The sequence below is a fragment of the Neolamprologus brichardi genome, chromosome 14 (genome assembly GCF_056152115.1).
Source record: "Neolamprologus brichardi isolate AB-2024 chromosome 14, ASM5615211v1, whole genome shotgun sequence".
Lineage (NCBI taxonomy): Eukaryota > Metazoa > Chordata > Actinopteri > Cichliformes > Cichlidae > Neolamprologus > Neolamprologus brichardi.
In genome coordinates, this window is record NC_142117.1 from 9,878,352 (window position 1) to 9,893,299 (window position 14,948).

The 14,948-nt window shown below is 42.2% G+C and overlaps 1 protein-coding gene across 1 annotated transcript; it reads right to left on the reverse strand.

Annotated features, from left to right (window-relative positions):
- Positions 1-1,456: 1,456 nt before the first annotated feature.
- On the reverse strand, positions 1,457-12,714 carry rinl (Ras and Rab interactor-like). Its single transcript, XM_087851483.1, has 11 exons — positions 12,292-12,714; positions 11,854-12,019; positions 7,794-7,905; positions 7,121-7,193; positions 6,886-6,974; positions 6,681-6,763; positions 6,170-6,389; positions 4,731-5,411; positions 4,263-4,580; positions 4,041-4,175; positions 1,457-2,939 (listed from the first exon to the last, which is right to left on the reverse strand). Coding segments are annotated over exons 1-11 (2,331 nt in total). The 5' UTR covers positions 12,294-12,714; the 3' UTR covers positions 1,457-2,487.
- Between the last annotated feature and the right edge of the window lie 2,234 nt (positions 12,715-14,948).

Here is a 14,948-nt window from a genome sequence, read left to right on the forward strand (position 1 = left end):
GAAAGGTAAGCTATGGGAGAAAAAGCCAGAGTTTAATAATAACTAATGATTAAATACAGAGTGGTGTATAAACATAGAAAGCAAAAGAAGATGAGCGAAGAAGAAATCATGGGAAACTCCTAGGAGCCGAGGCCTATTTATGACTCCTTTTATTTTAATTTTTAACTGTGCTATTTTTTCCACTAAGTCTAGTTTAAGTGAGATGCTTCAGCCTTAATTTTTAGTTTATTAATAGCCACTTCTTAAAGTCTTAACCAATTGACAACCCCGAAGACTAAAAAATAGCTGATGTACCAAAAACTAGATTTTTGAATGACCACTTGAGGGTGGCTCCAAAAGTGAACAAACTGCCATGTGAAATGCCAAACTTTAATACACCAGATTTAACGTGCTTTCAGCTGTATGGGTTTCAGAATCTGCTTTTTAGAAGTAGACTGTAGAGGCTCTAACTTACTTACTAAAAATTGTGCGATATTAGGCCTGTGGCCACTTCCTGACTGGGTTCACCTCAACTTATTTAAGTCAATAAAATCTTTGCACTTTTCAGTGCAACAGTTTAACAAATGAATTGGCTTCAGTTTGTGTCACTGCTTTAACAGCAATGACGCAAATTTGGTAAATTTGGTTCTAGTATCTTATGTGTATACCTCTTACTCACGAGCGGTTTCTGTGTAATGCATTAATCCTGTCTATTGATGCCCCTTGCAAACCAAGTTAGCATTAGCTGACAGTTTACCCCCAACCCCCCGTGCCCAGTGCTGAACCTCCACCTGTCACTCTGTTTTTACAGGTGCTTTAACTTGACTTACACATTTAATGTCAATGACTAGCCTAACGTACCTCCTTTCAACTCTCCTTTCAAGAACCTCTTCAAATGTGACTTGCAAGTATCTTTTCATTATCACTTCAACTGCAACTTTTACAGACATGCCATCTCCCTTACATATATGCAAATTTGGTTTGCATTTTCAGCTTTGTCTCATGACCAATGATTTATTCCTTACTTACCTGTTTGGTGCTATAGCTTCTGCTTCTGCTAAATATTATACTGTGCCAAAAGAGGAACACTATCACTAGTACTAGTAATAGTAGCACAGTGATTTTAACTTATGTAGCTTAGTTTAGTTTCAGCTTCCTCTTCAAGAAAGCTCCAAAGCCACCCACCAATCAAGGGGCTAAAAGCTGTTCATAACTGAGAAGGTTGAATGCTGCCCTCTAGTGACCCAAACTGCAGATGAACTTTACTGTAGTGTAGAGATAAGTGATAATGGTGCTACTGTAATTGCTTTTTGTGGGGAGTCTGTGGATTTAAAGTGTTTGTGCATTACTGTGGAGACCAGAAACAACATAGCACATGCCTTTGCAGCAAAATGCTGTTAGAAAAGAGCCTGAGACAGAATTGAGAAGATCAAATGATTCAGTTTTACTTATTGATTAGTTTATTTTATTGCCACTTTAGGACGAAAGGAAAAGACATGCCCATGGCATTGTCAAAATGTTACTGCTAACACCATTTAACGCTATTAACAAAATTAATAGAGTTAGCAACACTGTCCAAGTAGATTTTAGCATTTCATCCTGGAGCAAGCTTCTGCAATAATAATAATAATAATAATAATAATAATAATAATAATAATAATAATATACTCTATGAGCAACACAAAGTGGGACTGCATTTACCTGAAAATAGCCCTCTGTTGTAGGTGGTGCTAAAAAGAGCAGAATAAACTGTACAACCTAAGCAGACTTTTTTAGACCTTAATGACTTCACTCTTTTGGCAAGTTACTGCTTTAATATGACCACATTTAGAAATGTCGAATGATACAAGTTTAAATTAATCAGCATGAAGGATTCCAACCCAGGGCACATCTTACAAAATGCAACCACTTCCTGGTCAGGGGGGTTTAGGAAATGTGATAAAGCAACTGTATCAAATACATCGCTTATGTTTAATATATACTGTTAATTGATCAATGTGATCAATTACTAGATTTAACCCCCCGGAGTATGAGGGGGAACACTGATCTATGCCACACATTTACACTGACCGTGGTGGCCAAATAAGCTCCCATTAAGCAAGTCTCTAGTAACAAGTGTTGTCTTTACAGCTCACTTGTGACATTAAACTTGTTGTCATTTAGACCAGTGCTTTGAATCTTTTTGGAGTGTGACAAGAGAGCGGTATCCATGTGTGACACCCCTTGTTACACTTTAGAAGAAAACAGCTTGAATTTAAGAAATGTCACTTTAGTATCTCATTCATCCTCTCAACTTGTGACCCTCCAGCTTTATAATGAGACCCAAGAGGAGTCCCAATCCTCAGGCTGAGTCAGGCACACGTTCACCTTAACTGACACCATGGTATTAGTGACACATGTTAAAAGCTTCATTTACCTCTTTGCAAGAATTTCAACAGGTGTAAAATAGCTTTGACCAGTAAGAACATTTTGAGGGTCTTTGACCTTCTCCTGACGACGTGCATCTCATTATAATGCTCTGTGGTCCTCCTCTTTTCCTTCACCAGAAGTCTGGCTATCTTCCTGTTTGCTTGCTGTTTCCTCTTCCTGTGTCACAGGTTGAGAGTCTGAAGTTGGACTAGTAGGCTGTGATTGGTCATTGGCTCCTTGTTCCCTCCCTGTCTCCTCGCTCAGTGTCTGCAGAGCCTCTGTGTTGTGTTCTTCCTGTTCCTGTGACCCCTCCATACTAACAGATGCATTTTCCTTTTTGCTTTCATCTTTACTCCCGTCCCGACAAACCTGCCTCCGAATAGTCCGTCTGTGTTTGCTGCGACGCGACTGGTTACAGTGCAGTGTGCGTCTGCGATGCCACTGATTGAGAGACTGCTGGGCTTCCACACTGAGCTGACGGGCAGCCAGTCGTGGGCGGAAACTGCTGATGTAGTAGAGAGATGCATATAGAGTTGTAAGGTAGTAGCCACCTGTTGATATAGGGATATAGAAAAAGGTGACATTGAGTGAGACAACCTATAAGCAGGGGGGAAACTACAAAACTACAACTACAAAGTGTCATCATAAAGTTCCATACGTGTAGGGGGGACTGATTAAACCCAAAGCTTAGCTCTTGGGAGTACACTAAAGAGCGAGAACAGAAACACCACCCACTTGCTGTTTCCTGTGTGCGAGGGGCAGCCAATTAAAAGAAAGATCACTTAAACAAAGGGGAACAGGAGCTAAAACTGTTTTTTTTCAGACAGCTGAAAAACTAAAGGGCTGCACCAAGGACAAAATTAAGAAAACGTAAGGATTATTTTAAGTGTGCAATGCCATATTAGTAGTGCAAGAAGAAGGCCCTCTATGGTGTCATCTTTAGACTTTAAAAGGCCATACTTTTTAAGTTCATGTACATCCAGCCATGTGCAGTCAGGATCTTGGAGGACTGCACAAGAGCCACTCCTCCATCAAAATTTAAACCGGTATGCAGATGAACACATTTGCAGGACTATAAAATAGGCTTTACTTAAAAGAATAAGCCCTTAGTCACGTGGGCCTGGAGACCAGTGAGCAGCCATCATTAGGGAAAAACGTGCAAAGCCAAAGACCAGCTTGCAAGTAGTCGCTGGAAGTTTATGGTGCTTACTAGCAGATTGTTAGAGTTCCATGAAAAATGCTGACTTGTGTGCAAACATTTGCACACATTTTAGCCCAGTTTCTTACGTTGCACAGTTTATTTACATTTATCGAGGAGTAAACACACATGTAAACTACTGGTGACTGCAGCAATCTGCTAGCCACCAAAGCAATCCCAGGGAAATTTCAGGTCCCTTCGACCAATTCATCCTAGCAACTTCCAGCATCCACTCACAACCAGTCGGGGAATACGCACTTTCCTCTCACAACTAATGATTTCCAGATAGTTGTTGACCAGGCAAAACATAGGCATTACTGTCAGAGTGTGTTAGCAAGTCACTTACTAAGTTTCTGAGTAAAGTCAGAAAAACTTCTATTTAGTTTCAAACATGATTTACTGAAATGGAGCATCACACTTCCTCTACATTGTCCTTGAATTATAACTGGCTTACCCTCTCCTTGTAGCTGTGTGGGATCCAGCAGTTCCATCATGTAATCTGTGTCTACCTGCAAGGTGACCAGGTTGCTACGGAGCAGCACCCACGTCAGGCAGGGCAGGAAATCATCTGCTCCATACACTTTACCTGCTGTGAGGAAAACATGACTTTAAGTGGATATAACAACCAAGTGACTCAAAGTAGAAGAGTGGTATTTACGAAACACTGCCAGGCTACCTGAGCTAGCATTGGCACTCATGCTGTGATAGATGCTCTTGCAGACTTTGAGCATGATCTCCACTTTCTTGTTTGGGGAGTAGACATCGTGCATATTATTCCATTTCTGCTGGATACGATCTAGCGTGACGGAGTCAGGAACTCCGACTCCTGCTGAACCTCCTAGTTCAGTCACCTCGTTCTTTTCCAGCAAGCGCAGGTTGCTCTGGAGACGCTCGAAGGTGCCATCATTGGTTCGGGAGGTTTCTATGCAGGAGTAGAGGTGGCTGGAGACAGGCTTCAGAGCCACTTTGTGGATGGAGAGCTCCACCAAGGTGTCTACACCAGGATAAAAGGTAGCAGAGGGATAATTATTGGAGCACTAAGCGTTCAACCACAAGGTTTTAAGAATGCAAAATATATATTCTGTCATTTATGCTGACAACAAAAACCTAAAATCATTTCTGTGTTATGTCACAGCCCACTCACCAATCTCTGAGTCGTTTAAGTCAGTTATGCTTTCCAGTAACATCTGGATGTCTGCATAATCCAGCAGTGTCTCCCTCAGTGATGTGAGTGATAATCTCACTTCCTGTAAGAACTCCGACCCTGTGACACCGCTAGAATCAGTCCCTCGCTTCGATGTCATCTCCACAAATCCCTTCACAGCCTCTGCGAATGCAGCACCTTTCTTCTCACTCAGCTCTTGCACACGATTGGACAGTCTTTTTCTCTGGCTTACCAGCCCACCCAGCGCCTGGCCCACGGCAGAGAGGCGATGTAGGACCTTATCAGCCAAACGGTGTGCTGAAGCGTGGTGATGTGACGAGCTTAGCATCTGGGGCTCCATCTCTTCCTCTATGCTGCTGATTGAAAGCGAGTCAAGCTCGAGTGATGGAGGCTGGAGCGAGGAAGAAGGCCTGGGTGGAGGCAGCCAGACGCCATCCTCAATCCAGGACACCCTGTGAGGAGACTGAGGCACGGGGCTGCTGTGGCGCTGCAACTCAGGTGTTCCATTTCTGGGGGTGGAGGAAGTGGATGAAGGTAGGCTTCCCGTGCTCACTCTCTGAGGCTGGGCGATTACTAAATCCCGACTGGGCCGCCGGAGGACCACCCCTGCTGGTGTTTGCTCAGTTGGTGCTGAATCAGCGGAACAGGCTCTGATTAAACCTGAATAACATCACAGATTTTTGCAATGAATTTAACTGATCCCACTTACTGATATCATAAGTGACGTAAACAGAGAGACAGGACTGGCATTTTAACTATTTCTGAAATATGATGTACCTCTGACAGTCTCAAAAACAACCATAGGAATTAGTTTTGTCCACTTGCTACGCAGGGCTAACTTGTCAGAGGTAACAGTGTGGTCAAGCCAAATATTTGTGCAAGTGTGGAGCAAGACGACAGAACAGCTGACGATGATTAAAGTATTTTAATAAGTGCTAACCCACATGAATGCTTTTTGTGGTGATATTTTCATTTAGTTTTAAAAGCTTGCACAAAGCCACTTCCTGTTTGCACCAGACACAGTGGATTTTTTTCTCCCCCTGACCCGCAGGAACAGCATACTCTCTGTGGCCCAGGACTTCCTGATTTAGAAACTCCTAACTGTGTTTTTGCCCCTCACACACTTCAGCAGAACTGACCAGAACTGCATGTCTTTGTCCGTGTACAAAATGTATGGAAAACACAGTTACAAGTTTATTGGTAGGCTTATTTTTTATGAGGGGAAGAAAAGGTTTTTAGGGGTTTAAACAGTGCAAGGAGAGAAACTTTAAGTTCAACGCATCTCCTGATCTGGATAGATAGAAGCATTGTTTTTCAAAACTGTGAGGGGAAATGAAACTACACTGTCTAACATGTTCAGAACTGAGAAAGCTTTTTTTATATTGGGTGAAATGGCCATCTGAAGTTGGTGCACTGACCTGAGCTCTCTGTATTGGGAGCAGGGGTTTCTTGCTCCAAAGAGATGGCTCGTTTACTTTGTAACCCTGCGCCTGCCCATTGCCGGGTGGTGCTGAGGCGTCGCTCTCGTCTGAAATTTGACAGCTGTGCGGCAGCTGGCCTGTGGGTCAGCCACTCGTCTCCGTGTTCATGGAGGTAGAGGGGATTGATGATACACAGGGCCCCGTTTGTGGACGTCAGCTAGTGAAAAAAACACATACATACAGTGTTAACAGGATAGAACGCAACATTGGTTACACAATAGACACATATAACCACTTTAGAAAGTTAAATTATTCTTAATTTAAATGTTCTTGTGGGCACATGAACATTATTTTGGAGTGGTGCTTCTGGTTGCATGACGAATGTTCTGTTTCTGAGACAATTACCAGGCTATTGATTTACCCACTGAAGGAAGTAAAGACACCATTTCCCCTTAAGTCCCTCCCCCTCCCTCACAAAAATCTACATACACGTAGATAAGCAACATACCTGTATGGAGCACATCATGCTGCTTGGTTCCCTTTGGGACATTTCATCAGTCTGTTGATCAGGTGGTGTGGAAAGCCAAGTTTCTGCAACAGAGAAATCAGTGAAATCAGTGACAAGGCTCCTCAACACAGTGTATTTATTTGCGGTTTTGTATTGTTTTGTTGAAGATTATGAAAGGCGAAAGCTCAGGAAGGCCCGGACGCACTAGGTTCAAGCTGAGAAAGACGCTCTTTGTTTGTGTCTGTTACGCTGTAGATCCAGCGAGGAATGTGGAGACAAACAGCCAGTACATCCCTGAAACACAGAGGGAGAGAGATCCAAGAGATAAACAGACACGACTTGGTTAAACACAGGTTCGAACAGTCTTTCACAACGTCCACAGTTCCACCAATAACCACGCATGGGGAGTTTTTTATGTAGCTGAGACAGGAGATTCTTACCTGGTCAGAGAGTAGAAGAGCACCAGCTGAGTCAAGTCAGAGAAAGACAGATGAGACTCAGAGAGTTGGAAAACTGTCAGAGAGAAACAGAAAGAGTGGGCAGCTTTAGTCTCATTCTGAAATGCTCTGGTGAAAAATACTTTCCTGGAAATTCACCAAAGTTTATACCAGTAAAAAACTAAAAGGGAACTTAAGATAAGCCAGTGTTAGGGTTTCACATATTTCCACAGTAGCTTTACAGCTTGATTATTTCCTGGCAGTGTGTGGTTTATAAAGCCTGACGAAGGTGTTTGCAGGCTAGAGGAGTCAGATGACCCTTTAGTGTTTGATTTATTTTTTTTTTTTAGATACATCATGTAGATCAGTGAGTGGAAAAGTTTGGTAAATAAATAAAATAGGACCAGAGTTTGATGTTTTAATCTGCATCAATCTACAATAACTGCCATGTCTGCAGGTCCACAAACCTGAGAAGAGAAAGTGCAACTACCAGAAGTACTGACTCATAAAATAACCACTAAAAATGACGCAGGGAAATTGGTGGCTTGGTCACACAGACACACACACACAAGCACAAGCCCATGCATGCATGCCCGAGCGCACACACACACACACACACACACACACACACACACACACACACACACACAGATGTTTGCATGTGGTGGGATCCTACCTGCTCCTGTGCATTTGATATTATAATCAAAGACTTCCTCATTCTGCGCTCCGGCAGACACACACAGCAGGCTTGGCTGAGACGTCACAGAGTCCCGCACAACCAGGAAACTCTGCAGGGAAACACACGTGTGACTCATTTAAAGATTTCAACTGTCACAGAAACCTGTTAAGCAGGAGAACGTTTACTTTTAATCCTCTCAGGCTCAAATTAAACTTTTTGTTGCTAATGCACAACCAGGTCCTGCAGTGGTACTTCTGAGTAAAAAAGAAAATCATAAAATATGTATGTGGGGTAATCAGGTTGTTAGTTTTTAACTGTTGCAAATCGGCAACGCCTGCCTCGAGAGGGTTAAATGTTCACACTGGCAGGCTACAGGGCGTGGCCAGATGGTAAGCAGGCAGCAGTAAGAGAACAACTGAGTGATGGATGGACACAGACAGAGAGAAAAAAACTATTTTAGCGTGTGGTTTACAAAGAAATGTGTCAGAATTTCTGTGACAAGAGTCAATTGATTTGATCTCGACGTGACAGAGCGTCATGCACACTGCAAATGTCTAAGGGCTCATGCATTAAGTGCTGATAAGTGTTTGTTTGCCCACTCAGAGATGCTGATATGAATCTGTAGATGACGGTTAACTCTGAGTGAGGAGCCCGTGTGGCTTAAGACCGCTCACATCACATGATTTTCTTTAACCATGTTCTATTCTATTCTTCATGTTTTATTTTGCGCATGCATCAAAACTAAAACCTGAAACTGAGCCCCACAGCACTGTTAGTGCGCAAATCCATCTTCATTAAAACCAATCAAATCCTATACAAGAAAACCTTGAAAACCGAGGGTTTCAAAGAGTGGCCCGCAGGCCGTGGCAGGACTCGTTCATATTTCATGCAGCCCTTGAGTCTGACAAGAAGAGAGAGCTCTCTACTGTGCATTTTATTCACTCACAGTTCACACCACATGTGTGATACAGCAGCACACACCACGACCCCAAAGATGTTGTTTCTTTTCTAGCTTCTGTTTTAGCCATCAGAGCCGACTAAACTGTCTTAACTCATGGCGGAAAAACTATAAAGCAGTACAAGAGTGGACTAAAGTAAATAAACACAAATGCTAACACAAAATGCCACCATCTTCCGAACAACCATAATCATAACGATAACTAAAAGAGTTTTATGTGTGTAGTTTCCTGCCCAGCTTTCAACCATGTGCTGACTCCTTAAACTGGCACTCAGGGATACCTGCAGCAAAGAAATATGTCGTGCAGAAATAGACTGTAAGTTCAGGGTAATTTATTACTGTAGAAGTACAGGGTTATTATACAGTAATAGGGATTATTAACACGTAGAGATCATTTATGACAGTTGCCCGTCTTCTCCGGTGTGGCATCCTATTAAATTCACCTGAAGGTCAGACCGTGCAATGCTCAGAGAAACTGCAGAAAACCCAAGAGCTACATTTAATACCTACACCTCAGTTAGCATTAAATGATACAGTACGATTATAAAAGGACTGAATGGCTTGTATGGAACAGTTGCCAGGAGAAGCCAGAGCTTAATTTTGCAAAGTTGGATGTGAACAAACCACAAGACTTCTGGAACAATGTTCTCTGGACAGATGAGACCAAAGTGAAGGTGATTGGCTGTAATGCACATCGCCACGTTTGGCAAAAACCAAACACAGCTTTTTAGTACAGAAACCTCATACCAGCTGTCAGGCACGCTGGAGGAAGGGTGATGATTCGGGCTTGAGAACTGGGTACTTTGCATTACTGAACTCCTCTGCAAGTATTCTAGAGTCAAATGTGAGGCCATCTGTCTGACAACTAAAGCTTGACCCAGAGTGGGTCATGCAACAGGACAATGATCCCAAACACAGCAATGAATCTACGACAGAATGGCTGAAAAAGAAGAAAATGAAGGCATCGGAATGGCCCAGTCAAACTGCCCAATCTCTGTGTGACTTCATCAGTTTGAAGAAATACTTCTGCTAAAGGTGGGTTTGCAAGCTAGTGAATCATAGGATGTACTTTCTGCTTGATGTTATAGAGCTGATAAACAATGACAGTATGACATTTGTTGTCGTTCATGTGAGGTTGCATTTGAATAATTTGAAAACCTTCTAAAGAGCAGATGATCTTTATATGTGCTGACATGCAAAACCTTAGAAGTGAAAGAGGCTGCACTTTCTTTTTCGCATTACTGTGAATAGGGTCTTGCAGTTAGGGCATTTATTTTTAGGTTCTTACTCTCAGATCATATCAAACTCATTCTGTCTTTAAACGTGCCTTGTGACTAGCTTTTGTAAAGGCCTCATTGAATCAGGCACTGCTGTAACTCGAGCGGGCTAACGTGATTCGTGTATTTTAACTTAGATGGCATAAAAATGTACAAGAAACAGGATCAGTTACAGTCAGTAATGAGGCTAAAACGTTGTACTGCTGACTCCAGCCTCGTCAGTGATGGTAAAAGACTAATCTTGTTCCTGGTATTTGTCCACTTTAGAAAAAAATGTGAAGTGTTTCTGTTTCTGGTGTGAATATCTCAAGAAGCCCTTTCACTTCTTCATGTCTCCTTTCATACACACAGCTTTGCTTTGTCTGCACGGAGACTCGCATCGATCACGACGCCTTTTTTGGAAGCAAAGACAATAAAATGGCCAGTTGAGACACAATTAACTTGAGTAAAGCAAAACGCATGTAATCCAAGGCAACGGCTCTGTCAAGTCGTTACATCACCACAGCCAAATTCAAAGGTGCTCTTTAGACCAGCACACATTACAAACATGTACAGAGGAAGTGGTTTTCAGGCTCTGTGTGTACAAAAATAAAGACTGACAAGCTTACTTGAAGTCACCAAACTCTGAGCACAGAAACACACTGAAAGACAGCAAAAACAGCGGCAATTAGGAAAATATATCTTCCACTGATTCATAACAGCCATCTTACTGTTTGCCATTCATAAAAACAAGAAGAAATGAGTCAATCAACCCTCCCTTCCAACATCTGATTGAACAAAAGTCGACTACAACCTCCACAGCATTCTGCGTTTCACATTATCACAGAAAACTTGTCTCTTAACACCAAATACAAAACAAAAAAAGCACACTCCTCCCCCATAACACATTTGTCACGGTTCAACGACTTGTTGCTGCCAGTCAGAGTTTTGCATTTCAGTGTAATTGTCTCCATGTCACGCTTTATAATAACCGAGAACAATGAATACATAAAGCACATACGTTGTTACTTTGTTACTTACATTCCCTGCGAGTGCAGCAGCCAAACCCACCATGAAATGTCATTTCCCTGACATGAACTCGCTTTTATTCAGCACTACTTCTGCATTTTAAAACAGTTCGTTGTGTTATCAGACCTCAAATAGGAAAAAAAAAGAAGGAACTACATTTAAGTGACGTGTGCATGTCAACATTTAGACCCACAAAAAACGCTTGGTTGCTAGAGACAATTTAAATGATGCACGCGACTTCGAGCTTGGGAACGCAGAAAGCAGCGAAACTGGGAGAGGAAGCAGAAGAGAGGACACACTGGGAAGTGGGAGACACTGGCAGGAAACTGAGAAAAAAATAAAGAACTAAGATTTCTTTTTTTAAAAAAAATTGTATAAAAGTAAATGCAAAGTAAGTCATTAAATGTAAAGTTGTTTTATTGCATAAGAGTTGTCAAAATTGAATCGACTGAGTAGCAGTTGATTAAACTGGTCAAATTCTAATAAAATATGACTATCAAGTGGGCCGTCATAGCAAATGCCGTAATGGTCCAATTGGGAAAGTGAATCTGTCGGGCATTTTTTGGCCGTCGGACAATGATTCTGATCGCCACACTGCCAAATAGGACGGGGGGAAAGAAAAAAAACTGAGTAGCAGGCAAAGACTAAGATCAAGGACCTGTTAGGAAACAGAGTCATTATTTAGTGTTAGTGGGAAGCTTTACAGGGAGATCCTTGAATGATTTGATCAATCATCTGGACTTCATTTGACACACACTGGACGCTTGATGTCACATAATAACAGCGAGAGTCATTCAGTGATGTCTGCTCCTACCCCAGCAGGTGTCCCACAGATAGCAGCGTGAGCCCCCTCTCTGTCCCAGGCTCCCCCGGGGCACCAGGCCTCCTGGCAGCCTTTCAGCTGATCCAGCAGTGACAGTTTCCTCCTGCTGCTCCTCCATGGGATGGCTGTTGTCCCATTAACTGAACTGTGAACAGCCCTGGACACAAACACATTGACATATTTTTGTCTACATCTATGGACATCAGCTGTAGATAATACACAAGGTCCATTCTGACAAAGTAAAAAAGACAATCTGGGTAGTTAACAGTGCATAATTCAGCAAAAAAAGTATACAAAACTAAGAAAGTTTCCTCTAAGATTTGGCTTCTGGGACAATAATTTTTAATAACTAGACATCAAACTCAAGACAATGTTAGACAGAGAATTAAACACAAGCACATTAGTGGTATAGAAATAGCTGATACTCACATGTGTCGAGCTGGCTGGTTAGTTGACGTATTTTCCCTCCTTTACACTGTTAGCCGTTTCTACACATATTGCAATCTCCCTACTCTTGAACTCTTCCTTTCTGCGCAGTGCAAAGTGTTGCTTAAGAGTTCAGAATAGCTGAAATAGGAAGCTGTCATCTTTCTCACTAACACGTCGTCAAAAGGTTTCGCGGCAAAATTTTCTTAAGTTTCTCAAATTCAGGTATTTGATGTACGTGCTCGCCTGCTTCTGCCTCCTGCTCACGCTGGCATTTAATGTAGTTTCAATTTTCATGTGAATGTTCACGACACCTTCTTCACCCTTCCCTCCCCCCCTCCAAGTCTGCCTGTGGTTAACCCAGCTCTGACTACAGCGTGGAGAGAGAGAAAACACTGCATGTTCTCTAAAGAGCTATGTGCCTATTTTCTTACTCTCTCTGCAGCACCTTTCTTCTGATCCGATTCTGAACTGTAAAACCATCAAAGCAAAGAACAGACAATGGTCTGAGAATGCTTCACCATGTCTTCATCTCTGTGACAATTATAGACAAACATCGTCTGATTAAAGTAAGATCACACGGATGGTTTTACTTTTCATGTGTGAGAACGCGCTCATAGCGGAGGATGGACAAAGTCATTGACGTTCAGTTCCAACAACTGGTGAGAAATGCTGAGTGTGGGATGAGTAAATGGATAAATAAATAAAAGCATGCACAGTGAGATTATTGAAAAAGTCTGAAAGATCGATTAGTGATATAAAAGTTTTTTGTTTTTTTTTCTAAAGACCAGATTATAAGAAATATACAGTAAGAAAAATGTACACAAATGAAGGAAATTATTGTCAGAGTGCGGCTGGTTATCCTTTAAAGCCTGATTTTCTTGGAGTTCCTGGGCTGGCTGATCCCTCTGGATCCACCCCTGGATGAAGTTTTACCTGGTTTCCTCCTTCCTACCTGTTTAAGATTATTAATCATTATTATATCTGCACCAATTCTTTGCCAGGTCGTCATTGCCAATATGGTGAACTTTAGGTCACTTTTGTAACTATTATTGTTGTTTATGATGATCTGTCTGTAATAATCCTGTCTCTCTCCCTGCTCCCAGCTCTCTTGGAAATCTTGCCTCCTTGGAAACACACTTGTCAGCTGCCTGTGGAAACCTCCAGCTCATCACCCACTCTCTGTAACGTGTCAAGAAGAAGGAGGACTCACCTGATCACCAGCCTGCCCACCCTCTCCCTGTTGCTAGCTTTTGGCTTGCCACCTGCCACCCACAGACGCCCTCCATGACTCCATTCATCTACAGTACAAGTGTTGTAGCTACATTTACATTTTACAAATTCTCTGTCAATACTATGCCTCTTCTGAACTGCTGTTAACTCTGTATCTCCTCTCTGGCAGAGCTCCTCTCCACTAGTTCTTCACAGTGATCACAACAAGAGCGCAACAAGCTACCCTAAAACAATCCAATGGTAAAAGCAATACACCTGCAAATATCAGGTGAGGGATAAAATGCTCTACAAAAATTACCGAAGTGTCTGAATGTTCCACCGCAGCTACGGGACGCTGTTCTGTGGGTAGACGAGTGATAAGGAACGCTATGTTCGGAGGAAGATAGCACAGCACACCAACATGAAAACCTCACTCTAGCTGTGAAGCACGGTGGAGGGAGCATCATGGTTTGTGGCTGCCCCAGGTTGATGGAAATCGTGCAGTCATCCAGGCAACAATGAATTTTAATTGCATTAAGAATTCTTCAGAAGAATGTGAACAAAGTATAAAGCTGTGGAGAGGTTTGGTGACAATAACCCAAAGCATGAAAAGTGGACCAACCACAGGATGGCTGATAAAGAAAAAACTAGCGCTAAACAGCGTTTTGGCATTTCCAGCACAGACCTGACCTCAGCCCAGCGGTTCTCAAAGTTTGTCTGGCGCGCCCTACTTTAGACACTGAAAATAGTTCACTCGCCACACACACTAACCCCACAGTATTTTATAAACCATTATCAATAAAAGTAAATTCCAAAATGTTGATTTTGTTCATTTGGTACGTCCAGATCAACAGAACCTTTTGGGATTTCCTTATCTAGATGATTGAGTATACGTTTGTGGTTAATATTTCCTCTTCACCTCTTTGTGGGTCACATAAGCATCTACAAGACACATCCGATGGAGGTTTTGCTGCTAAAGGAGGTGCAAGTCGCTTTTGCCAGCCTGTTACATGAGTGATTATATAACATATTCAAGGTCTGAATGGAACACTTGGGTTTTTTTGTTTTGTTAATTTAGTCACGTTGTCCATATTTGCACCTTACGGCTAATTGCATTTTAAATAACCAGTGTATAAATACTGGTAATTCAAAATCAGTTGCACTTTTTCTTGCAACTTTATTTAGACAAATAGAAGTATTGGAAGTAAAGACTGGGCTGAACATGTCTGAGGCTATTTTCTGTCATGGTACCTCATCTCAGCCTTACGAAGAAACCACAGACTGAGGTGTTGCTGTTTGGTCACCATTTCCGTGGCAAGCAGACTTCTAGTTTTAGTTTTAGAAGCAGCATTGTCACACCTGCAGCTTAAATCATATCCTGCCAACACCATGACACTGTAACCATCAGTTTAAAACCAGGTTAAAACTTCCTCCCCATTGTCGATGTT